The following is a 25,866-nucleotide window of genomic DNA, read 5'->3' as shown; positions in this document are numbered from 1 at the left end:
TTTAAGTTTAATTTCTATCAAAAATTAGGGTTTTAATTGAAAATTGAAATTAAAATTTCTGGGTTTATGTGAGTTACGGTTGATTTTAACTCTATTACAAATCGTAACTGGAGATTTTGATGTTGTTACGGTTGGTAATAGTTCAACTACCAACCGTATGTTCTTGTATCTGAGAATTTTATTCAGTTACGGTTGGTATCGAGCATTTGGTTACCAGTTACAGTTGGTATATAGCATTTGGTTACCAACCGTAACTGGTTTTACAATTGGGTTTTCCCCAAATTTAACTAGTTACGGTTGGTAGTTCATCTTTTACGAACCGTAACTATGAATTACGGTTGGTTACGAGCAAAATGCCAACCGTAAGCTCTGAAAATGTAAGAAATTGATTTTTTTTACTATTTGAGCAACAAAAAGCTAGTTGTGACTAATTTAGAAGTATACCTGGTCATTTTCAGGCATTGGGTTTTCACTTTGTTGGTTAATTTCTTCAATTTGTTGAGATTGACCTTCACTTTGGGTTAAAACTTCTCTACCATCACCAAACTTTTTTTTTTTTTTTTTAAACTCTAAAATCTGATTTTGTTTTGATTTTGACTTAATATAAGTGAGATTAATCATTAACATTAAACTTGATTATCATCACTAAACTAGGTTATCAATTATGAGGGTTAATTTGTCATTTCCAGTTTTTTATTTATAAGGGACACCTTGAATGATCATGCAATGACCCTTTTTGTCCTATTGGAATGCCGTCCCTCTAATAAACCATGCCGCCCTATAATAAGGTTGAAGTGAATACATGTCAATTCTTCAATGAATTATGTTTCATGGTTCGAGTCTTCTTCCCATTGCGAGGATTACATGCTTAAAACTTGTAACATGTAAAACAAATATGCGCATCATGTCAAGTGGAATACATGTCAATTCTCCAATGAATCATGTTTCATGGTTCGAGTCCTCTTCCCATTGTGAGGATTACATGCTTAAAAACTTGTAACATATTTACATTTGAGATACTGGACGCTATAGTAATACAGAAACCCAATCGAAACTTCCCAAAATTAGAGATGGAGATGGTGAGCGCAGAGTTGCAAATCTAAAAGTACAAAACAGAAATGTAAAAAGTACGGAAAAAAATCAAAGAGAGACAAGGACAACAAGTATTTTTGCCTTTTTAAACTATATAGCACATCATGAGATTAAGAATCTACTGTAGGAGACTGAAGTAAGGCATGTCTTCAATACGTGTAATATCTTCAAGCAGCAACAGCTGCTTTTCTAGCTCATACTGGGTGGATTTCATCACCGTCTGCATAGAAAAACAAAAATGCTCATCTTCTACTCAAAGGCAAAAAGGTTAGGCCAAATATATATCAGGAAGAAGACCACATACATTGAAATCCATGTATGAAGCATTCATAGCAAGCCACTGTTGATCCATCAACTTGAATGTTATGCAGTACAGTATGTCGAAGGCATCGTCGTTTTCTGTTATGACCCAAAATAATGGAGTAAGATGGGAGAAAATATGGAAATTGCAATGAATCAGATCAAATTTCTAGCGAAAGCACAGGCCCCTGTATAATGGAGACATCAAATCATAAGATTATATTAATTCAATATTACCTTCAAGTAACTTCAAGAATACAACCCCAGTCATTGTACGTGGTTTAACTGCAGAGTCAAAATTAAAATGATAGTTATTATACTGAAAAACTTGTATTTTTCATATAGGCATGGACTCTAAGCTAGTCAAATTTATTCTGGTACAAGCACTTTACAGAAACTTAGATAGTTATATTAAATCCATGTAAGAACCTCAGATTTAACTGGACTATGCAACTAATGAATATGACTACATCTCAGTTTTAACGGGACTAGACAACTAATGGATACATAATGTGACATAGTCAATCGTTTTATATACAAAGCTAGGATAATCTTGGGCATGATCCAAGTGCTGTACCAACTTCCACTGATGGGGGACACAGTGCTGGCCACGGCATTCATAAAATTAATTTCCTTGGTATTACTCGATAACTGGAGTACATTTATAGCTACGACAGCTCTGACGGTAGTTTCTCCGACCTTTTTATAGTCGGAGACAATATTTTAATTTTGATTGGTCTGGACATAGCTGTATTTTCTATACATGTTGCATAACAGGGAGAAACATACAACTAACTAACATGGAATTGAAGGCAGATGACGTAAACCTGCTTCAAGATCAAGCATCTGAATAAGCATGAACGTGATGTTTACTCCAGCTACCGCAAAGGGGTATTCCCACATTGCTCGATTACCTTCCTGCTTTTGGAGAAGATCTTGGTAGGATTTCTGCATTAAAACAAATTACTTCTAAGTATCAGAGAGACAATGTGAATTACACAGGAAACTGAGGCGTTCAGATTCATATCAGTTCCATATGTACATTAAGCGCAGAAGGCTCATGTTACGCAAACAACTTATCTATAACCAAATCTGAGACAATATGGAGAGCTAAAGCGTACGAGCCTGATACCTAAATCCCTGTTTCAATCATTACAAGAAAGCAAGAAGCTAGCCGATCTCTATTGGAAACTCGTAAGGTAAGATGCGGTTGTACAACTGACTTAGGTTTAAGTCTAATGAGGCAGGCGAATCAAACTACTTAGTCTTGTTCCAATGGAAATTTTCCCCAAACTTTCAAGGTATTTGACGGTCTCACCAGCAGTATTCTCGATACTCTAAATTCTTTTATTTTAAACCATGTCAAGGACATACTATTTCTATTATTATTCCTCTTCCTGTAATGTGATCAGCTGATACGTAAACTTTCAATTTCTTGCTTTTCCGGTCCGTAAGGATAATAATTACAGGACTCCAAGCTTATTCTAAGCTTCTGATTTTTTAAAAATCACAGTTAACTCTTAGAAATACGCGAGCAATTCGTTGGTTACAAAGAAGCATATTAGAGTTCAGTTGCAGACATTAAGTTGACTAGTGAAATGTATCAGTAGCAAGCTGAGCACAAAATCTCAATAAACAGGATGGTTCATGTGTGTGTGTGTGTTGGGTGAGAGAATGAGAGAGAGACATACTGGAAACATTTTAGCGAAGAAGAGCAAGTTTTCCAGTGATATAAAACCCCCTCCTCTACAAGATGTGCATCAAATTGGTTATTAATATTAGGATCAAAATATAGAATTGTGAAGGGTATGTGTAGCTAAAGTAAGGACCATTGTACCTGAAATCTGTAGCTGGATCTTTTCCTTGCCATCCCATTTCCTTCCACTGATCAGATACTAAATCACTAAGTTCTTCTTCAGGGAAGGATGCATTCCATAATTCCTTCAAGGCTTCCTACAATGATGTTAATACGCAACCCTTGTCATTCGTTGTTTTAGCCATATTCTAAAGATGGCTGAAGATCAAGCATTCAGGATAATGAATCACTATTCACTAAAAATATTCAGAATAATAGGGCTGACTGAAAATGACAAACTCCAGGCACACCATATATATTTTTCATTTTCATTCGTTTTTTATCTACAAATACCGATTCTGGTATTACATCGTACATATCAGCATGTCGGATAGATGAATGTATGAAAAATGGGGAAGAATAATAGTACCCGGTGATCTGGATCTGCATTATCATAGTTAACTTCTATACGTCTTTGTAGCTTCTGCAAGCATTCCTCCTGAAAGCGTAATAGCAGGGGGGATTATTATATATTTGAGTAATTATGTTCATAGGGGATGGGGTGGGGGATGCGGGTGGATACTCGAACAATAAGAAGTCTATCTTCTCAAATATATGGTTTGTCTGACACAACATTACACCCAGTTTTAACTCTTCATCTCTTCTATGGTTACCAATAAAATACTACCAGTTTTGTTACCAGTTTTGTTATACAAAAGAGTCAACTAATAAATGTAGTCACTAAGAAGATCTGAAAGAAATGTTTGCTGAGGTAGGACGAACTATTCCTGTCATGAAACAGTTTGGCTTATTCGATAAAAAAAAATCAGCACCAGCTGGAAGCAGTTTTGAGAAAGAGGATGGCTCCTAAAAGCGGTTGTTGAGGTAGTCAGAGACTTAAATGGAAAGTAGTCTTGGACTCTGTAAAGAAAATAAATGAGGCAACACTTCATATAGAAGATATGTTCACGTTGGAACCACGAGGAACAGACTCCAAGTCATGATTCACTTTCTGTTTACCGGTTACCCTTCTCAAACCACAGAAATACAAGGAACGAAAATGTTTTTTTCTTCTAGTCTTTTCGATATCCAATCCCAATTTCTTTTTAGACATTTACCAACCCATCCCAATATCTGACACCTAACATAGTTCCTATCACTTTTTTTCTCTGAGTCTTAATATCACTTTCACAAGCAGAAGACTGCCAAAACACCTAAGCATATTTACCTCTTGAGTCAAGTACCAGAAAATTTGTAATATGATGGAGAGAGAAGGTATGACCTGCTTTAACCGAGAAGAAAGGTGGGACTGATATGATGTATACGAACTAATCAATTACTTATCTTTTAGCACAGGATATCATCAGTACCCACAGGTGACAGCAGGAAAGGTGGTAGTCTGTGGATATATAGACTTCATAAATGTCGTTTTTCTTTCGATTCATGAAATCCAATCTACTGTAATTACTCAGTTGGGCTATTGATATAGAATACACCAGTCACATTAGGTGTTACGCTCAATTACCGAAGCAGTTTCCTATATTAAGTACAAATCCAATAATATATTATCTACCATTCCAAGCATCTACCAGAGGATATACACCTGAGACACTATGTTATATGCGTACAAACCAGCTGATTTACTTACTCAATGCTACACATACATGCAAAAATTAGCACTTCACGAAGCGAGACACAGGGAACACAACATAAAATATACAGCTCAACTATCCAACAATGACTCTCACCTGAGATGGAGTCAAGTCAAATGACAAGCGAGGATCGCTATCGCTACCTTGGACACAAACACATGAAAAACCTTTTCCAATCCATGCCCCTGATCCTGCCACAATCTCAGCTGTAACAATATTAGTTCCAGAAAAATGAACTGCAGTATATGAATCATTTATTACCAAAGTAGTTCTATTTACCAGATAGAAAACAAGGAACTTCACTTAAGCCTAAGAAAATGATGCGAGTTGAATAAGGTTTAGTCAAACTGTTACTGTTAGCAGGAAATCAAGATTCCCACAACTCTCACTCTTACCCCAAATTGGAACTAGAAGAAACCTAAAAACCGTGATCAACAGCCTCATGCAACCGAGCATCTCATCAATAATAAGTAACTTCCTAATTTTGAACCCTAAATTCACATCACACCATATCGAATCGAAGAGAACATAACCAAAGAAATTGATAAGTAGGCATCAGCAGCTCGGTTGAAAATTTAACCTAGACAAAACAAAAGGAATGAACTCCTCTAGCAACTACATCATCTGATTAACTTCAAAAAAAAAGGCAAAATCTAAACAAAAGAAATAGTACAGAAACTGAGATTGTATTTATACATACCAGTATGCGAATGATCTTGAGTAATCCTTCTAACAGCAACAAATGATCCTCCACGTCCATCCATAGCTTTCTCTCCAGTATTATTATACCATTAATAAACCAAAGTACTAACAAAATTTCAACATTCAGAAACCAAATCTTTCTCTTGACTACTCTTTATACAGGTACAGTAGTACGATTTCTTCAAAACAATGCGCTGAAATCCAATCAAATCTCGAGAAATCTAGTTTTTCAATAAACTCACTCAAATCCTGTTAAATCTCCAAAAGTATAAGAGAGAATCGAGAATTCGTTTCCTTCAAGAAGCTCAAATTTCATCAACACTAAAACAAATAACCAAATCCAAGAACTTTAAAGAAGATCAAATCACAACAGTAGAATAGACTGAATTTCTTCTAAAACCTCTTCAAAATTTATTCCGTTTTCTAGGGTTTCAAATCTTCTCTACTCCGGTATTTCTCTCTCCGGAAAAAAAAAAGAAAAACAAATCAGTACAATAAACCTGTTTTTGTTTGTCTGGTGAGGAAAATGTGATAATTCTTCGCCCATAAATATACCAAAGAGCGGGAAATATCTTTACACTGCGGATGGCTGTGCGTTCATTGTGTAGTCGACGTGTCGACGGATTAAAATAGGATCAGCAAAGTAATGATGGATGAGAATGTAATGAAATGGTTACTTTTGATTATTTTAAGTTATCATAAAGGCAGGGAAAAAGTTGGATCCAAAAGTGGTGTGTTTGCATACATCAGAATACCACATGGGAGGTTGCATCTGCATGCCTAACGAGGACCACGGCAACTAGTTGGACAAAGTTGCCAAACCAAACCAAACCAAACCTTTTTCCTTTTTTTAAAGTTATCAGACTATGTACTGTGGCACTGACATTTATGCCCCAGCTGTTATTTACAGTAATACAATTACAGCACTTTGTTTGTCCTCTAGTTCGATTTCCTTCGAGTTCCCCTGCAACTTAGGTTCGTCCGCGAAATGCTAGGCTTCCCCAAACCATGTCCACTAACCATTTTCATCCTGAGTTGTCGTGCAGATAGTGGTGTGATGCCACATAAAAGGGACCCCTGTTAACTCCAATCCACGAGATCAACAGCTAATATCACTGTCACCTAATGGAAGAAGGTAGTGGGGGAAGTGTAGCAGGTATTGCAGCACAATGGTAAGGTGGTTGTTGAATGACTGAATCGAATAAGTTCTAATCCTTCTTTTTCTCTTATCGGATTTCTCGGTATTGTAGTTTTACGGTATGTTGTTACTTTGTATTTTCTTACTTTCAATCTAAAACTCATTGTAACCTTGAAATCACATTAATGAAAAGGTTCTTTGTTTATTACTCCCTCCGTTCTTTTTTAATAGGCCAGTTTCTATAAATAAAAGTTTCAAAAAAATAGGTCAGTTTCCTAATTGGGAAAGTCAAATGTTATTTTAATTTTTTGGGACCACTTTTCTCTTAACTTCTTTTGATGACAAGTGTCATGTGGACCACTTCACTTTACTTCTTTTGCTAACAAGTGTCATGGGGACCATTTCACTTCACTTCTTTTATTGACAAGTGTCATGAGGACCACTTTTAATGATTAGTTCTCTTAATTTCCTTAAATTTCGCTAAAAACAAAACTGGCCTATTAAAAAAGAACGGAGGGAGTAAAAAAAAAGAAAAAAAATCGAATAAGTTCTCGTTTATATCATACTTTAGAATTTGCTGGTATTCTTGGTTTTGCCTCAAGAATAGCAAAATCCAGCCATGCATGGATCCAGTAATCTAGGTATTTGGGAAGTAAATAGGAACTAACTAAGATATTTATTTATAAATCAAAGAAGGAACACTGTTCAATGTACTATGTATATAAATTAGGTTAAACTTAAGATCAGAACAAGAGCTTAAACTATAATATTTTAATTTATATCTAGTCACTCTAAGCCGGGCTAAAATTAAAAGTATCTAGACTTAATCTACTAGGTTAAAAAAAGTTTTAAGTAATAATTAACAGAGCCTGTTTATGGAATTGGAGCATGACAAACTTGAGAAGCGACATCTGACTTTAAATGGAAACTCTAGAAAACTAATCTTGTAAAATTTGTTAAAACTGCTCTGGGGGTGGTCTCAGATATACTTAAGACCTCTGCCAGTTTTACATAATGTCTGCAAAGACCACATACAAGTTGCTAATAAAATTACTCGTACAAGAGCTCGTTTTCTAGGAAAATCTGATTAGTATCTAACATCTATTTTTTTTTTTTAAGGAAATAACATCTAGTTTTGTTAAGGATCGAGCAAGAGAGAGGAGAGCATAAACGCGGAAACGTAAAAGACTACATTGATAATAATTCGGTGTATAATTCTTATGGCTTAACAGCCAATTTATATTGTTCACAAACTTGACGACCACTCAAGGCACTTTCCTACCTAAGATCAAACTCTAAACATAGACACTTTCCTAATATAACTCAAACTCCTTAAAGTGAATATCTCCTAAATATAGACTCCTATATTATTTCCTAATACCCTCCCTCAAGATGGAGCATGTAGATCACGAATGCCCATCTTGGACCAAAGAAATTTAACTTCGGTTTTCTTCCTCCCTCAAAATATCTTCAGACCGTAGTTTAAGGACGTTTCGGTCCCCTTCATAGTTTAAGGACATTTCGGTCCCCTCCGTAGTTTAAGGACATTACGGTCCCATCTTCGTAGTTTTAGGACATTTCGGTCCTCTTCGTAGTTTAAGGACGTTTCGGTCCCATCTTCGTAGTTTAAGGACATTACGGTCCCATCTTCGTAGTTTAAGGACATTACGGTCCCAATAGTAGTTTTAGAACATACAGGTTCCATTGTTGTAGTTTAGGGACATTTCGGTCCTCTTCGTAGTTTAAGGACATTACGGTCCCAGTCATAGTTTTAGGACATTACGGTCCCAATGGAAGTTTAAGGACATTACGGTCCCATCTTAGGAAGTTTAAGGACATTACGGTCCCATCTTTGTAGTTTTAGAACATTTCGGTTCCCTTTGTAGTTTAAGGACGTTTCGGTCCCATCTTCTGAAGAATACTTCTTGTACTCTTGGTTTCTTGGTTTCTTCGATAGAATACTTTTTGTACTCTCTCGACAACTCATAGGATTTCAGCCTATTATTGTTGTTTTTTTCTCATCACCTCTTGGTGATTGTTTTCTTCTCTCTTTTTTTTTTCTTTCTTCACAACATGAATGTTGTTTCTTCTTCTCTTGTTCCAGTCACGCTTTTGTTGCGAAAACTGTCACACTTCTTTGCTTTTCAAGATTCTCTCCCAATCTTTCATTTGCCACGCCATCCAGATTTTCCAAACTTCTGAATTCGTAACATATTTGCAACTCTGTGACATAATTGTCACACTTCTGTTTGCTTTTAAACAAATATTTTGTCTGCATCTTCTTTATTTTCTTTGAGGCCTTTAGCAGCAACTCAGTAGACCATTCAATCATTCAAACTCAGAGTTTCTCACAAACCCTTAAGACAAATTAGGTCGGCAACAAACGCTGCCAGAACCATCTCTTCTTTGTTTTTCTTCTCGATCACAAGAATGTTGTAGCAACGACAGCAACAATTTCTTCCTCTTTAACATCGACAACCAGTCAATATTCCTGCCTGGGATTGAAACACAACCCATGTCTCCATAAACCCTAGGCAACGAACCCATAGCCTGGACGACACTAGTTTCTCCTGTTTTGTAATCACGAAACTCTAAATTTCCTTGTTTGTTTCGAGCTTCTGATTCTGTGCTACCTAGATTTAGTGAATGGAGGAGATCTTGTTCTCCACCAGAGCCCATCACACTTTCCAAATGCCACACGTTAATCAACACCAACAGCTCAGGGTCCTTTGATTTATTCAAAACGGATACGAGACAAACCCAAGTCTCCATGTCCTCGAATTCTTCTCAGCTTCAATTTCTTCGACTCTGATCTCCATAACCAACTAGATCGATGTCAACAGAACTCCTTTAACTGGGTCTTTGCTTGAGAACTCCGTCCTCTCCCGGACTTGTCCAAACTTTTCTTTCCTTCTTCGTTAATTTATAAATCTCCCGTCTCATCACTTGCAGCCTTATTCATCATCAAACCCGAGGACTAAAGCAGCAGCACTCAGCTCCAACTCCGTCAATACAACATTCAATACTCGGCTACATAAGTCACCATCTCCATCTTTGTTTCACCTGCGCTCGTCACCGTCGACGAATGACTGTGGCAGTAGCCATCAATCTATCACCGAGAACATCCTTTGCAGCATTACTGCCATTCTCGAGATTCAGTTCAGCTCATAGTTTCCATCCTACATTTCACGAGAATCATCAGCTCTGCCACCTCCCTGTATGTTCTGAGCTCTTCGAAATCGATAGCAAACAACCATCGATCACCACTTTCCTTGTTTCATGTTCACAAAAACAGATCTAAATTTTTATCCCTTGTCTTAAAACACCGATGAGACCCATTGAACCATGGCAAACTAGGGACCAGTACGACAGTACCCAAAAGACTTCTTCCTCAAGTCCACCACAGCACATCATCCTCTTCTTAGCAACTCGTTAGAGTTCTTCTCACTTTCTCGAGCCCATAACAGCTCAACATCTTCTTCTTAGCAACCACCGCCTCTTTGTTCTATTCTGATCCAGTCAGCATCAATTTATCCAGTCAGCATCAATTCATGCTCCATCTTGGCTCAATACCGTTCTAATCCTTGTCAAGCAGCAGTTTCAATAACCATGGCTGCTTCTAACTTCTTCATCCGAACATCACGATGATCCGTCTTGGCTAGGAATCACACAAACACGGATCGACAGGTAACAAGTGATGGGTATAAAAATAGGGTTACAACAGATCTTACGTCTTCTTCTCAATTATCAGATTTTTTTTTTTCGTTTTTTTTTTTCTTTTTTTTTTCTTTTCTTCTTCTTACGACTTGAAAACTCTATACCAAAACATCTAACTTGTCTTCCTCTCCTCTCCCCCTCTCACCTTGCTCTGATACCATGTTAAGGATCGAGCAAGAGAGAGGAGAGCATAAACGCGGAAGCGTAAAAGACTACATTGATAATAATTCGGTGTATAATTCTTATGGCTTAACAGCCAATTTATATTGTTCACAAACTTGACGACCACTCAAGACACTTTCCTACCTAAGATCAAACTCTAAACATAGACACTTTCCTAATATATCTCAAACTCCTTAAAGTGAATATCTCCTAAATATAGACTCCTATATTATTTCCTAATAAGTTTCAAATTTGGTTAATCGTTTGGTAAAGCTACTAATCAGACGCCAAGGACCCCATCCTGCACTATACACTATGTCCCCATACGGCACGTGAAAAGGCCGGACAGCCATACAGTGGTCCTTCAGATGTTTTTAGGTACCCACGAAAACTACCGGCATTTTCAATCCTATTCTTTTCATTTTAGGTACTGTCCTGCATTTTATTGGTGGAAGTGAAACCATTTAGCACATGGATCATCCGGACCTACGACTGCACGAGCTCATGAGCGTTTGGTGTCGGCATCACAAACGGATAATGTACGGATTTCATTTCCTTTTCTTAAATCCTAAACATATCCTGTGCACGCAGAAAATTCATATCCGTGAAATGAAGAATCCTATTATTGAGACTTAAAAAGTCTTAGTCTTTTGACTATTTTGGGATTAAATGTTTTGGTGAGGCAAACACTAGATGAGGAGAGATACAAGTGAATTAAAAATCTGATTTATCCTCTCCTCTAAAAAAATTAAATCAAAACCTAATCCTAATTTTAACCCTCTCCTCCATTTTTATTCTCCTTCATCTTTTCAAAAACTCTCAAAAATCAAAATGAAAAACTTTTTATTCTCCATTTATTCTCTAGATGGCAGCAAGACCAAGAGTGACAAGATCCGGCCGATTGAACCCTGATTTTGAAACAGGGCAAGTTATTGATGTTCCTTTTAATGGAGATATGGTGAACCAATCTCTCCAAACACTAAATCCCTATGTGGTGAACCAATTTGTTCAAACACCTGCAAATCCTCCATAAATGACTCCTACAAGGTAAGAATCGAAAAACCCACAAGTTATTTTATCATTAGATTGAAAAAACAGGTTCGATTGATGATTTTAGGGTATTTCAAAATTCATTTCTGAAAGGTTTACGGCTGGGATATCATATCGTCCTGGACGTAATTGCAACCAAACGGTTGGACATCACGAACTCCCAGCCATTAACATCTTAAACGGTTAGGAAATTTTGATATCCCAACCGTTATAAGTTTACACGGATGGGACTTTCCCAACCGTAAAAAACCTTGTGTTAGTTGATTTTTTTGTAGTTGAGCGTTTTCGGCTGGAAATTTCCGAACCGTAAACAGTAGTTTCTGACCGTTATCCATGTTTCCTAGCCGATTTAGTAATTACGGTTAGGTAGGGTCACACTTACCAGCCGTAATTGTGTAAACGGCTAGGTCGTGTACATTGTTTATAGCCAACACTTTATTTACGGTTAGGATGTCTCAAACATCCCAGCCGATATTGTTTCCCACGGATGGGTTTCTGTTAGTTCCTAACCGTAATTGTATAACTCTGATTTATTTTTCACCATTTTTAGGAACCCTGACAAGGAAAAAGAATCCCAAGAACTTCCAATGTGTGACATTGCTACGATGATGGTTAAGCGAGCTAAGTGGATAGCTAGGGGACTGCAACGTAACATTGAGGAGGTCTTATATTTGGATTGTGACCAACAAAAAACACTGCTTCTCGGGCTTCAGAAGTTACATAATCAAATGAGGGATGATCTATATACTGACGACGAGGATGATTGGATTAGTCTTTCCCAAACTCCCGACAGTTCTTCATCATCTTCTGAGGATGTTCCTTCGGTTGTTGGTCGTAGTGGATGATTGTAGGTTATGTACTTGTTTAAGTCATCCCAGCTTATGTTTATGCAGACTTTCAGCATGTTTTAGGTTACGGATTTGGGTGATTACTTTTTGGACTTTCTTTTCATTATGCATACTTAACCTTGAATGAAATGGATACTAGTGTTTTGATTACCGGCCGAAATTTGTTTTACGGATAGGTGCCTCAGCCGTAACAAAGTAAAATCTGAAACTGACATTTCAGGATAATTTACGGCCAGGATTACCATCCGTAAGTCTGATTAACGGCTAGAATTACCAGCCATAAGTATGATTAACTGATAGGATTACCAGCCCTTAAACTGACAGTACTAAGAATAAAGGTCAGAAATCCTAGCCGAAATTTGTTTTACGGATAGGTGTATCAGCCGTAACAGAGTAAAATCCGAAACTGACAATTCAGGAGAATTTACGGCCAGGATTACCAGCCGTAAATCTGACAGTACCCAGGTATACGGGTAGGATTCCTAGCCGTTACTGGGTTTTTGGTTAGGTTTCTCAGCCGTAAGTATGCGAATAGCTCACTTGGGTCATTACGGCTGCGTCGTGTCAGCGTATTACCTGCCCGTAAATACCTCTAAATAACCACATTTTTATAATATTATCATTGCAAACACATAATCATATATAATAAGTGATTCAAAATACATAGGTTCACACCACATTGTTATCATATTATCATCTTAAGCACCACCCTACAAATAACATTGTTATCACTAACCTTCACACCACATTTACTCATAGTCATCCTCATCGGAACTCATTAGTACACAAGGAACATCCCTCGAAATCTGTAATGCATCCCGCATTTGAAATCTTTCCTCGAACCTATGACACCAACCCAATGGTATTTCGCCGTCACCACCGTCTCCCTTCCTTAATGGAGGTAATAGGCATCCATCTTTCAATTGGAGGCCGATATAATGGTTCGAGTATACGACCCCATGATGGTTATCTTTGGAGAGTCTTCTTCGGTAAAAATACGTCTTGTGGGTGCGTATGTAACACTATGTACATAGGAGATGGAATGAATAATGCAATGGAATGCGTTGGCGAGTAGATAGCCACATATTGGCATTCTCATCCAATATTCAGTTGTCAAACATTGTTGCCCATTAAACGTCGTTCAAATGCTTTGAACTCCTCATTTAGCACCTCCTCCGTGTCATCTGTTTCGAATCTCATCATTGGCTTGTAGAAATCGGGGAAACCACGTAGTTCAAGCAAACACTTTTGCCTTACATAAGTAATTTGGTCGTCACCCCATTCTTTTGCCTGCTCAAAAGGTCCAAGTTGATCTACGAACACATGGTAACCACAATTTCCGTCGCCCTCAACATCGTCGGTGGACTTGACGTAGTTATGAATAAAATGTGGGATGGAACAACCAGGTCTTTAATTTTGACTCCACTATCAACTTTTTTTCTTTTTGAACCTTGTTGGGATGAAACAACCACATTCTTCTTATGGCCTTTTACCTTCATTTGACTAACTCGGCTTGGTCCGCCTATTTCCATTTCTTTTCGTTTTAGTTTGTACAAATCGTTCAAATTCTCAAAACCCGAACGATCTCTTCGCACTGAAGGAGTCAATTGTGGACCCTCTTAAAACTTTCTTTTAGCTTCTGCCCTTTCCTGTTTCTTTGTTATTTTCTTCGAAGGCCTACCCTTGCCTTGCCCTTTGTTAGGTTCCAAAATATCATCTCTAATGAATGGATGGTTGAATTTCCGCATTTCATACAACCAAAGTTGTCTTTACGCCGGTAGTAAAGAAGCATACTTCTCAAAAAGCTCCTTGTGTACATCTGTGTCGCAAAACACCTCCCCAAAACCTTCATTTGGTGATGGATCTTTAAAATCTAGTTGTTTCTAAAATGGATCTATATCTTCGGTCGAAATCATCCTTGTGGGAAAATTTGCTACCGCATGCCTACATGGGATCCCCATAGCCGACTTAATGGGACAATTACATCTCATTCCCGGCGGAAAGTTGTGTTCCTCCCAAGCCTCCACTTCCGTTATCATTTTTAGGATTACCCATTGAGAAACATATAAACTTATTCCCCGGAGCCAAGGGCTATCCCGGTAGTCGGTAATCGTTCTAGATCGGCTCTTTTCAAAATCCCCTTTGATTCTATGGATATCACGCTTGAAATACTCGACCATAACTTCAAAAACAACAACAAATCCACCATCACAACCATTTAACTTACTCTTGAACCGATAGTGAGCCGACTCCACCGTGCCTGTGGCTTGATTGTCATAATGTCTACAACGGTTTACCCATGCACTTCTTCGTATTACATACTCCCTTCTTCCTCGTGGTTTTTCATTGATACTCACTACCCTTTTTCCAATGGCTCTCATACTTTCCACTGCACTCGCAAACCATTTGAAAGCTGTTGAATGTAACTTGTTTATTCTGGACTATGATGCACATCTTTTTCAACCCTTGTGATTTAGCCCAATCCTTTGCATCTTTCTTATCTGTCCACTCATAGTTGTTTTCATAGTGAGCACTTGTGTCCTCGGAAACTTGCACAGGTTGGGGTTGATCTTCCATAACCTCCTCTTGCTCTTCAATCACCATTGCTTGATCTTCCATAACCACCTCTTGGTCTTCCACCGGAACGTAAGGTATAATCTATAATAAAATGACATATGTCACATAATTATTCACAAAAGAAATTTAAACACACAGAAACGGCTGGGTCGACAAGTGATATTCCATCCATCAATGCGTATACGGCTGGGTCGACAAGTTATATTCTAGCCGTCAATGCGTATACGGCTGGGTAGACAAGTTATATTCCAGCCGTCATAACATAACCGGCTGTGTCGAAAAATAATTTTCCGAACCGTAAACATGTTACGTCATGGAATTCCAGGACGTAAATCTCACTGTGGAAGAGGCAGCCTATAAAACGAGCCGTAATACAAGTTACGGCTAGGTAACCCGGCCGACGCCGTCAGCATTAAATAGCATTTAATATTTTCGGGCAGGAAACCTAACCGCCGCCGACAGTATTAAATACTTCCCATGCACGTAGAAAAAACATGGCCGTAATTTTTTTGTTACGTCCTGGTTTATTCGTCGTTCCATCCGTAAGAATATGATAACGGCTGGGAGTTCATTAATTGTCAGCCGTAAGAAAGGAAAACGACCAGGAGTTCATGGTTTCCCAGCCGTGGGTGGACCTGTCGGCTGGAAACCTAGGGTTTTCGGAAGGAAAAAATCGAAACTTCTTGCAACTCTGAGCTTAAAAACCGAAATAAGAGTTACAATAGAGGTATACCTGGTAATCTTGAGCAACTGTTTCTTCGATTTCTTCTTCTTCTTAGGTTGGTCCTTCGAAATCATAGTAGGGTTCATAAGGGTTATTTTGAGTTTGAGAAAAAATTTCATGATTTTCGGAAAAATCAGCAAAGAACTCATCGTTGTTGATGGATACTAATATGTTATCGTATTTTGAAGACGAGGATTCACCTACATCAAAAGTTTTGGTTGAATCACTCATTTACAAGAAATTTCTCCAATTTTTCTTCTCTTCTTCTTCTTCTTCTTCTTCTTCCATCTGATTTTCTTTTGTTTTGATTTTCAGTTTCATCACTTCACTTAAAGAGATGAATTAGTCTTAATTGATTTGATAATCATGATTAATAATGTTAATCACGTTTTATTATCTAAAATCATATGGGATCATATTACTCTTTATATAAATATATTATGAGGGGTGTCCCAACTGATATTTGGTGACCCTAGAAAGCCCCCAAAAAAACTTGACTTTCTAAACTCCAATAATAGGATTCGAAATGAAAGACGGGTGGTAACTGGCAAATATTTTGAAAACAATTCACCCAATGTCAAGTTATTATCGCTATTTTAGGAGGCTATACCAACTTAAATTAAGCTAGAGAGAGACATTTAAGGCCACACATTATGAGGAGGTTTTTCCCTTCGTTATAGCTTAATTCTACCGAAATTCAACAACTATAGTCTTCCGTTTAGTTTAAGTGTGGCGATATCCCTTAGCTACATTTAAAAGTGTATTATAAAATTGATCTTACCACTGCATACACTTATGTGAGTTGTGATGAAATTTTTGGTGCGCAGCAAAAAACCACTCTTTACTGGAAACTTATTCATGGAATTTTCGTCGATCGGAATGGCAATCCCAATGAAATGGATCCCAGTGCCTTAAAAACTGAAAGCAATTAAAAAAGATTACATAAATTTGTGTCAATACTTAACGTTATGCATTTGCAAACTAAAAGCGGTGTTTCACATGAAAATTTGGTAAGTTCTACCATTTTATTAATTTCTTTCCCATTTGGTGATATTTAGCAATTAATTTATTCTTTTTAGCATAATATTTCAGACACGAGAACCATTGTTATTCAAAAACCAGAGACTTTCAGTCCCAACAATTCATAACAAGCATCAAAACGAGCTCTGGAATATTATATTTTATGCATCTTCTCTAGTACGTGAACCTTTGTTGTTCCAAAACTCTGCATGGTAAATATCTTCTACTTTAAGACTCATATCTCTTTCACAAGAAGTTTTTGCTTGTTGAGCTATATATTTGTACTTTCACAAATCCATTTTATTCTTACGAATTATGGAGACTCCAAGAACATCTTCTCGTGAAATCCTTCAATGGTTGTTGATACCCAACTAGAAAGGAACATGAGATGTCTTATTCTTTTGACTCATCTCTTAAGAGGAAAAGTAAGAATATGAAAAAACCTAGAGCGGATCGCTCCAATCAGAAAAGGTTTGAAACTCTTCTTGAAGAACTTAAGAAAACCAAGAATGAGGTGCAGGGACTGAAGATGATTTTACAAAAATCTCTTAAACTACAAGAAGCACTTGTCAATCAACAACCTACGAGGTTTGCAGGAATTAACTCTTTCATTCATGAATCGTATGTTCTTATGCCCGTCGTTGATGAAGAATTTTTCAAAAAATTTAAGTACTAAGAAACTTTTTACGAGAATTTATTCTTACTTTTGAGAAGGATAACTAGGGTTTGGTATAGCATAAATTGTGATTACACGAGCTATTTCCAACGTTTTCATCTTGCATGTTTTTAGATTTATTTATTTAAATTCTAGAGTTTTTGGAAACTGAACTTGTAGTATGTAATCAGTATTAGTTTAATTATTGCAAAATCTTATGAGATATATGTGTCCTTTACTTTTTGTAAATTGAACTGATATCTCATATATGCTCAGAAGTTAAATCTATTATGTTTTATAAACTGAAAATAAAACAAACTTTATGGGAATTCTCTCGCAGTATCGATCTACTCGTGATCACACTTATGTGTTATTACTGCACTATACACTCCACAAGATTTTCTTATGTTGAGTCACACCGATTAAAATTATCTCTTTGTTCGTAACTGGCGTCGAGATTAATTTAAGTCGATGTTTACAAATCCATGTGATTTGTTAACGTCCGACAAAATCCTTCTTTTTCATTAAAATAAGGTCACTTATGTTGTTCACTTGGGAATGGCATCAAATGGAGGAGAGTTCTTAAATGAACTTGTGCTTAATTGCTATATCTTTGTAGGGTGCGTGGTTGTGAAATTTACAAGGGATATGCTTGTATATTATATCTCCTAGATGAGTGCTAAGTAATTTTTACTATGTGATATCATAAACCAAAGTTGATATAAGGGATTACATATTAATTATGTGCTTATGTATTGTCTCTAATCTCTTTAAGTCTTGAGCTATCTTTTGGTTGTATTATTACGATCCCATGATTTTCTTACCTTTGCCAATTTTTACTGACAAAAAGGGGGAGAATTACTTAGTAGTTTCGAAATACATACATATGGTTTACGGATCATTATGTAAGGTTGGGGGTGGGGGTAGGGTGAATCAATATCTATAGGTTCCACCTATTATGCAAAAGATATAAATATTCATTAAGGGGGAGAAACATATCACCGTAGTACTACTTCAAAGTTGTGATACAATTGAGCTTAATTTGGAGAAGATAATAATATTATGTTTCTATATAACGAGATTGAGAATATATGTTTTCAAAGTTGTTATCGCTACGGATCTTTAACAACAACGATGCTGAGTTGAACTCGTTCAGAATCATTGCAACTTGAAGTAACGGAGAATTCAAGGAGTTGAAGAAACCAAGGAAATCAAGCATGATGGATTCAAGGAGTTTTTGAAGCTTTATTTTTTTAATCCATATGTATTCATAGTTTTGTCACTAAAATTGACAAAGAGGGAGATTGTTAGAGAATTGCTCGGTCACTCACAAGTGTTGCTATATCAAGCTTGTTGTCAAATTTAGTTGATTAAAACTATATCTTGATTTCTAATCTACAATTAGTTAAGTCTCGGATCAGGATATAAGTGTGTAATTGAGAATCTGACATCACTGCGTTCTACCGTTTGAAGTCGAAGATCAACCGAAAATTTTGGAGAACTTCTTCAACAAAAGGTAAGTGAGGACTGAGCTACCTATTTCTCAAGTTATATTCTTCTTTCTATCTATGAGATGTTGTCGCAGGACTAATTAGACTATTGTAATCATGTCAAGAATTTCGAGTCAAGTTTATCTTGGTAATTAGTTCTTGAAATATATATTACTAAGCTTAATGAAAATTTGTTCATACTTGATGAATTTCGGTTAAGAACAATTTATTATTCATAATCTAAACTGTGATTCAAGAATTATCAATTGAAAATAGCCAGGAACAGTGATATGTGTCATTGATGTTATTCGGGAATGTTTCGAATTGATTTAGAGAGAAATATAAAACTACTATAAATCTGGATACAGGACAGTATGCATACCTGCTTACATACTGGTGAAAATGGTTATAGGTCTTTAACCGTGGTACATGTACTCGGTACACGTACCAGAGTAGCTATATCTCGATAATGACTTAGTGGTACGCATACCCGGTATCCATACCACAAAAAGTCTGTGAACTCGTGAACCTGGATTGGTAAGCATACCTAGTATGCATACGGAAAAAGAACTGTTAGTATTGAAACCGGTGTGGTATCCATACCCGGTACGCTAACCAGAAAAGTTCTGTAAAATCCGTAACCTGTTTTTGTCTTAAGAGTACGCATACCCGATACATATACCATGACAAAAAATAGTCACGAACAAGGTGGAGTACACATACTTGCCCTGTCGAATATTTTCAGATGCACATGAAATTATTTCTGTGAGATAATCAGTATTTGAATAAATCTCTAAAAATATTATATAAACATGATTGATCACATTATAAACTATGGTCGTGATTCAAACTTAAAAGTCTTAAGTGTATGAAAATGATTAAGCTTATGGTTCAATAGGCTAGTCTCGGCTAACCGTTCATGAATAATTTTTTTAAACATGGTTCGGTTACGGTTCATCCTAACCAGAGTGTATATCTTGTTATGTTAATATCATTTCAAAGATTCATCTAACGGTCGATATTGTTTGCTTGGTTCCAAAGCTATCTTAACTTAAATTTAAAGCAACCTATACTTTGAAAGTCTATATAAGGGGAACCTCAAGAAACTGGGATCTTTGAATCCTGACACTACTCTTGTGTATCCTAGTTGTAAACTAGAGTTCTCTTCTTACTAAAACCCTTCTAGGGTTTAGCGACTAAAAATACTTCATAAGGATTCGTGAAGCCAGGTCCAATTATCTTATCTTGATAGTTCGTGTATCCTGATCTTGTTTGATTGTTGAGATGCTCACTCGAACAAGATAGATAGAAATAAAAAAGTTCTCTTCGTCTCAGACTTTGTGATTCCACAAGTTTAATACTTGTGAGGTGAATAATAATCTAGGCTGCTCTTCGGGAAGCATAAGTCTGAATTTTGAGGTTAGCTAGACTTTGTCTATTGCTATCGATTTCCAGTCTTACCTTGATCTACGATTAAAAAGGAAATCACCGTATAAGCTTATCTGTGGGAGGAAGATTGGTTTAAATTCTTTAATTGAGTTAAAGCAACTCTTAGGCTATAAAGGACGTCAGCTAAGGGAATCATTTGCACAGAGTCTTGTTAGGATTCAAGAGGCGTAATGAGCGGTAGTAACTGAATTGCTGTGAGGGTTTAATTCGGTCTCAACTACATTCTAATATGAAGTTAATTGGTAGTAGGCTAGTATCTGTAGCGGTTTAATACAGTTTGGTGTTCAATCTGGACAAGGTCCCAAAGTTTTCTGTACTTGCGGTTTCCTCGGTAACAAAATTCCGGTTCTGTGTTATTTCTTTTTCCGCATTATATTGTTAATCTTTATAATTGAAATATCACAGGTTGTACGTAAATCAATCAAAGTAGATACGCTCATCCTTGTTTGTTGGATACGACTTGATTGATTCTTGGATATTGATTTTTGAGATCGTCCAAATACTCTCACACGTAGTCAGATTCACGGACTTGGTTCTGTAAACTATTAGAGCACTGCTCGGTCGAACTCGCAAGCGTTGGTATCTCAAGCTTGTTTGTCAAGTTTAGTTGATCCTAGTTTACTCATATCTATGTCTCGGATTAGGATAGAAGTGTGTAATTGAGCATTAAACTTCATGACGTTCGCCAATTGAAGAAGAAGATCTACATTATAGGAACTTCGACGACAAAAGGTATATGGAGACTAAAACTTGTCAATCACTCAAAAGTCTATTCAATTTTATCTATTAATAAGACTAAGTCATATAACTATATAGACTTTGTGTTATACACATTTGAAATTTCGAGTCGAATTTATCTCGTTTATATAATTCTTGAAATATGAGTTTAAAGCTTAGAATGCTTCATCATCTTCTTGACAACTTTAGTTGTAAACAATTCATTTGTTGGAAACCAAATATTAAGTTAAGATTGATCATGTGAAAATTACCTTGAAGATTTTACATGATCTGTGTGAGACAATCATTTGATGTTAACTCGGGATGTTTCGTATTGATTAAATAGTCATTTGAAAATTACTTGAAGCTAGTGGTATGTGTAAGATTACCATTGTCGTCTTCTAAGGATGTGTTTCAAATCGATTAACGAGAGTTTTAGAACTATTGCCAATGTCTGGATACAACACAGTATGTGTACCCTGTATGCGAACCGTGAAGTACTAGTTCAGGTCCGGAACTCTTGTTTGCGAACTGTGTTTATCTGTGATAGGTACAAAACTGTGGTATGCGAATAGTGTTTGCGAACGGAAAAAACTAGGTAAGGTCCGGAACGGTGGTTCGCGAACTCAGTTTGCGAACTCAATGGTTAGGTTCTAAAATCGGTAAGTATGACAACTTGTTCACATACTTTGTATGTAAACTATTGTCTATACTCATGAACTCGGGTTCGTTTGCGAACTCTGTTTGCAAACTGAGGTCCCTGGATTCTTAACGCTTCAAGGTATGTGAACTCAGTTTGCAAACCATGGCATTATGTTCATGAATTGTTTCTCGTATAAGTACTTTGTACACTTACAAACCAAGCCGAATATATTTCAAATGCTTCATGAATATTTCTATGAGATAGTGAACATTTGAACAACTCTCTCAAAACACACTTAGATACATTTGATTATCTATCATGATTGGTTAATTATCAGATTGGGTATAGAAGTGTTAGATGAATATAGCTAAGCTAAAAGTGTTCATATGGATAACTTCGGTTAACTGTTATTGAGCCAACTTGCTATACACGTTTAGATACGGTTTATCCATATCTAAATATAGGTATATTTCATTTGTGTGTATCAAGATAAACCATCTAACGATGAAGATTGATTGATTATTTTCTAAGCAAACTTAGCTTGAATCTTAAATCAGGAGTGCATCTAATGGTGAATACTAATTGCTTTGTTAATAAGCTATCTTAGCTTTGATTGTAAGCAACCCTGATTTGAAAGACTATATAAGGGAGAACTCTAGCATCTGGGAAGCCTAATCCCGGCACTCTCGTGTGTCCTAGTTTCAAACTAGAGTCGATTCTCCATTAACCTAGGGTTTTCCAAAATCATTATTATGTTAACGACTTGCCGACTTCATTTGGGATTTATGAATCCAGATCCAACTATTTTCTCTGTAGTTGCGTATTTTGATCTTACTTTTTCCTATTCGTGTTGAGTTTAATCTTTCTCTAAGATTTTCTCGAGATTTATCTTCAATAGGTAAGATATAAAAAGTAATCACAACATTCTTCGTCTCAGACTCTTGTGGTTCCGCAATAACTTCTTTTGTTAATTAGTTAGGTTATTGTGAGTTGACTAATATTTCTAGGATGCTCTTCGAGAGTATAAGACCGTATTATTAGTTGAGTTTCCTTTTCACTTTGATTTATCTAAAGACGGAAACAACAACCATAATAGACTTATATGTGGGAGACAAATTTGTTTATAAGTATTCAACTTAGGGTCGTAACAACTCTTAGTTATGGGTGAGATCAGCTAAGGAAATCAAGTATGCAGAGTCCTGCTGGGATTCAAGAGGCGTAAGGAACGTGACTGTACCTTAATCAGTGTGATACTTGGTTAGGGCTCAACTACATTCTAGTCCGAAGTTAACTTGTAGTAGGCTAGAGTCTGTAGCGGCTTAATACAATGTGGTGTTCAATCTGGACTAGGTCCCTGGTGTTGATGGTGGTTTTTAGTTCAGGGCTAAATTTGTAAAACCATGCATTTAATAAGCCGTCACTCTGCAAAGAGACAGAGCCATGTGAAAGTGATGAGTGTTCAACCTCTTCACTGGCGCATTTATTGAGCAACTCAATATATATATATATATATATATGAAATTTATCCAGAATGGTGCATGTAGCAACAATCCCATATATTCCGTAAAATTTGGCACCTTGCCTGTATTATTCTATAAATATAAGTTCCTTTGAATGCCTTCTGTGCTATGTTCCCCGACTGAACCCATAATGTTGATATGGCATGACAATTTGTGTTCACTCGCAGCAGAGTAGCAAAAATTTCCAAGTATCAAGGATAAGGTCTTTGCATAAAGTATTCAATTGGAAAGCATATTGCTCTATGAAAATGAACTTAAAGAACTTGTGTCGACACATAAAATTCAATCAATTTTGTGATAATTCACAAGATTCAGATAGTACCCTGATTAGTTTGCAAAAATTAGGATTTTGCGTCTCGCGCAGTATATCAGACCTTGTCTGTCGAAATTAAGCCTAGGAAAACTAGGTAATTAAATCCGCCATGGATTAGTGGGCGCAAAATCTTGCCCATAATCAAAAAACAAGAAATAAAGGAGCCGCAGAATAGGAGCAGCAGCAAAGGGAGTCGTGGCCATGCCTTAGGCCAGCCGACGCCATTTGCCATTAGCCACGCCCCATGTTGCCGAAACCTGCCCTATTTCCCTCGACCAATCAGGTCGCCTTAAATCCGCCACACACACATAAGTTGTGGTTGGGCCCACACTTGCCGGCCCTATTTCCCATCGACCAATCAGGTCGCTTTAAACTTGCCACACCCATGTTAGAAGTGTGGCACGCCCATTCTTGGCCGACCTCTCTTATGTTGACCAATAAGGTTGCTCTAAACTTGACACAATATTAAATGAGGCAAAAGTGCGTCAGAGGGTCATAAAGCCAATTGGTTTCCCAAAAATCACACCAACATGCCAATGGCATGCCAAACGTGTCGATGGCATGCTAAACGTACAATTCCGTTCCGCATGCTAATGGCATGCCAAACATGCCATGCCAAGACGATGCGCTAAACGTGCATGCCAAAGGTGCTACTTTGCTGCAGTAGCATGCCGAACGTGGCAACATACCATAAATAGTGCCCTTACGTGCCAACCCATCTTCTGTTCGTGGCCAACGCCATAATAGACTTCAATGTGGTTATCCTAACCAGAAACACGACATTGCATGGTCGAAACCCTAATTTCCATTCGTGGCACAAATTATGCCACTTCGAGCCCCACAACATGCCACGAGCCGTGCGCGACCCAGGAAGCCCTAATAAAGACACCATATCATAGCCACCCGTGGCAATCCTTGCTCCTGTGGACGTTTCCATATGATGGCCTGGCTATGGTTCCTTTGGCGTGGATTTGGCACCATTTGCACAGAACGTCGATGCGCCACGGCCACATGCACTAATTATGGTTTTGGCATGGCTACGCCAACCAAGCCAAGTAACATTTTCCAGAGCATTTGGATTGATGTGGCAATAGGGCCAATGTTGCCGGAGCCATATTTGGGTCTAACACCAATATGACAAAACAGCTGCTACGCCACTGGCATGCCGCTATGACAGGCGTCACCATGCCAATGGCACCACTTTGCTATATAACAAGATGTGGACATAATCGATGGCCATCCTTTCTCATAAGCTACAATCTCGGCCGTCCAAATTCGCCATGGAATTGACAGGCTTGTGGCAGGTTTTAGGCGGCCAACCAAGGAAAGCCTAATAGCATCACATGCTATTTTCCTATGGCAAGTCTCTTGACTTTGACTTGCCACGCGTAGCAATCTGCTACACGTTTTTCACGAAAACACTCGAGACATCAAACATGTCACAAACTGGGGGATGCTCATCAGGGTATTGGTCTGGCGGTTTACAGCGTGCGGCGTGCAATACGTCCATCATAAGAAAGTGTCAGGAAAACAAGGCAGTTAGTGGAGGAAAGAAGTAGTGGGTGTAAACGAACCCGCTTCCTTCATAGTGGAGGCGTGGTTTCTGGCAGTTACACATTACTCCACTCTTCCATCACTCAATCACTCCCACTTCCTACGAGACCAGGGTGTATTCAATTATGACTTGTATAAATAGGTTTTACCTATTTTCCATCAAACAACAAGTTTTGGTGAGAACAACAACAACAGTATCCGGAAAAATATCAAAGAACTGATATCTTTTTCTCCGCAAGCCAGTTCTAAATTCTGATACAAGTCATAAAATATCCACACCTTCAGAATTAACCATTCTGGTCTCAACACCTTCTTCGCTTCCCTCCCTAAGACCAACCCTTCTCCTTCACTTTGTGACCGAAGCAAGACTGGAACGACCATTTCTTGGTATAGGCCAAGATTGTACATATTGATCTCTCGAATCTAAAGTACTCCCGTGCAGTGCATTTGTTTTAGGTTTAGATTTTTTTCTCATCCACACACCCAAATTTACCAAAACCAGCAGAAACAATTTTACCCACAAACAACTAGAGACCATAGTGGGAGATTAATCTCTCGGTTGCCATTTCAATTTTCAATTTCATTTTTTCAATCCCAATTTCAAGACAGTAGAGCTCAGATCCGGATCAGCAACAAGCCCTGATGCCACCATCGCTGAGAATGTCCTTGGTATCAACGTCCCTTCCAGTGGCATCAATGTACCACCTGTCAGCATGATCAGCACCAGCGGCACGTGAAGCATTCCCTC

General features: G+C 37.5%; 2 protein-coding genes across 5 annotated transcripts; one reads left to right on the top strand and one right to left on the bottom strand.

The window, feature by feature from the left end:
• Window positions 1–907: 907 nt before the first annotated feature.
• Window positions 908–6,054, bottom strand: LOC113302575 (ELMO domain-containing protein C-like). Of its 4 annotated transcripts, none has more exons than XM_026551505.1 (9): window positions 5,540–6,054; window positions 4,936–5,045; window positions 3,618–3,686; window positions 3,230–3,345; window positions 3,084–3,138; window positions 2,220–2,340; window positions 1,630–1,677; window positions 1,397–1,491; window positions 908–1,312 (listed from the first exon to the last, which is right to left on the bottom strand). In XM_026551505.1, exons 1-9 carry the CDS (start codon window positions 5,601–5,603, stop codon window positions 1,211–1,213), a joined length of 780 nt encoding a protein of 259 aa, XP_026407290.1. In that variant the 5' UTR covers window positions 5,604–6,054; the 3' UTR covers window positions 908–1,210. The 4 variants fall into 4 exon arrangements, with proteins under 4 accessions (XP_026407290.1, XP_026407292.1, XP_026407293.1 ...); XM_026551507.1 differs by having other exon boundaries at window positions 4,936–5,030; XM_026551508.1 differs by lacking the exon at window positions 3,618–3,686.
• Window positions 6,055–11,256: 5,202 nt separating this feature from the next.
• Window positions 11,257–12,600, top strand: LOC113303777. The gene is made up of 2 exons (XM_026552861.1): window positions 11,257–11,605; window positions 12,159–12,600. The coding sequence occupies exons 1-2, from the start codon at window positions 11,592–11,594 to the stop codon at window positions 12,451–12,453; spliced, it is 309 nt and encodes a 102-aa protein (XP_026408646.1). The 5' UTR covers window positions 11,257–11,591; the 3' UTR covers window positions 12,454–12,600.
• Window positions 12,601–25,866: the final 13,266 nt, after the last annotated feature.

This window comes from Papaver somniferum, chromosome 8 (assembly GCF_003573695.1).
Source record: "Papaver somniferum cultivar HN1 chromosome 8, ASM357369v1, whole genome shotgun sequence".
Lineage (NCBI taxonomy): Eukaryota > Viridiplantae > Streptophyta > Magnoliopsida > Ranunculales > Papaveraceae > Papaver > Papaver somniferum.
This window is presented reverse-complemented; position numbering and strand designations above follow the sequence as displayed.

Excerpts from the sequence above, each read along its gene's own strand:
- LOC113302575 (XM_026551505.1), bottom strand. The coding sequence starts at position 5,603 with ATGGATGGACGTGGAGGATCATTTGTTGCTGTTAGAAGGATTACTCAA. Across the intron at positions 3,139-3,229 it reads GATCCAGCTACAGATTTCAG|AGGAGGGGGTTTTATATCAC; the intron begins GTACAATGGTCC and ends CACATCTTGTAG. Across the intron at positions 1,492-1,629 it reads ATTCTTGAAGTTACTTGAAG|AAAACGACGATGCCTTCGAC; the intron begins GTAATATTGAAT and ends GGGTCATAACAG.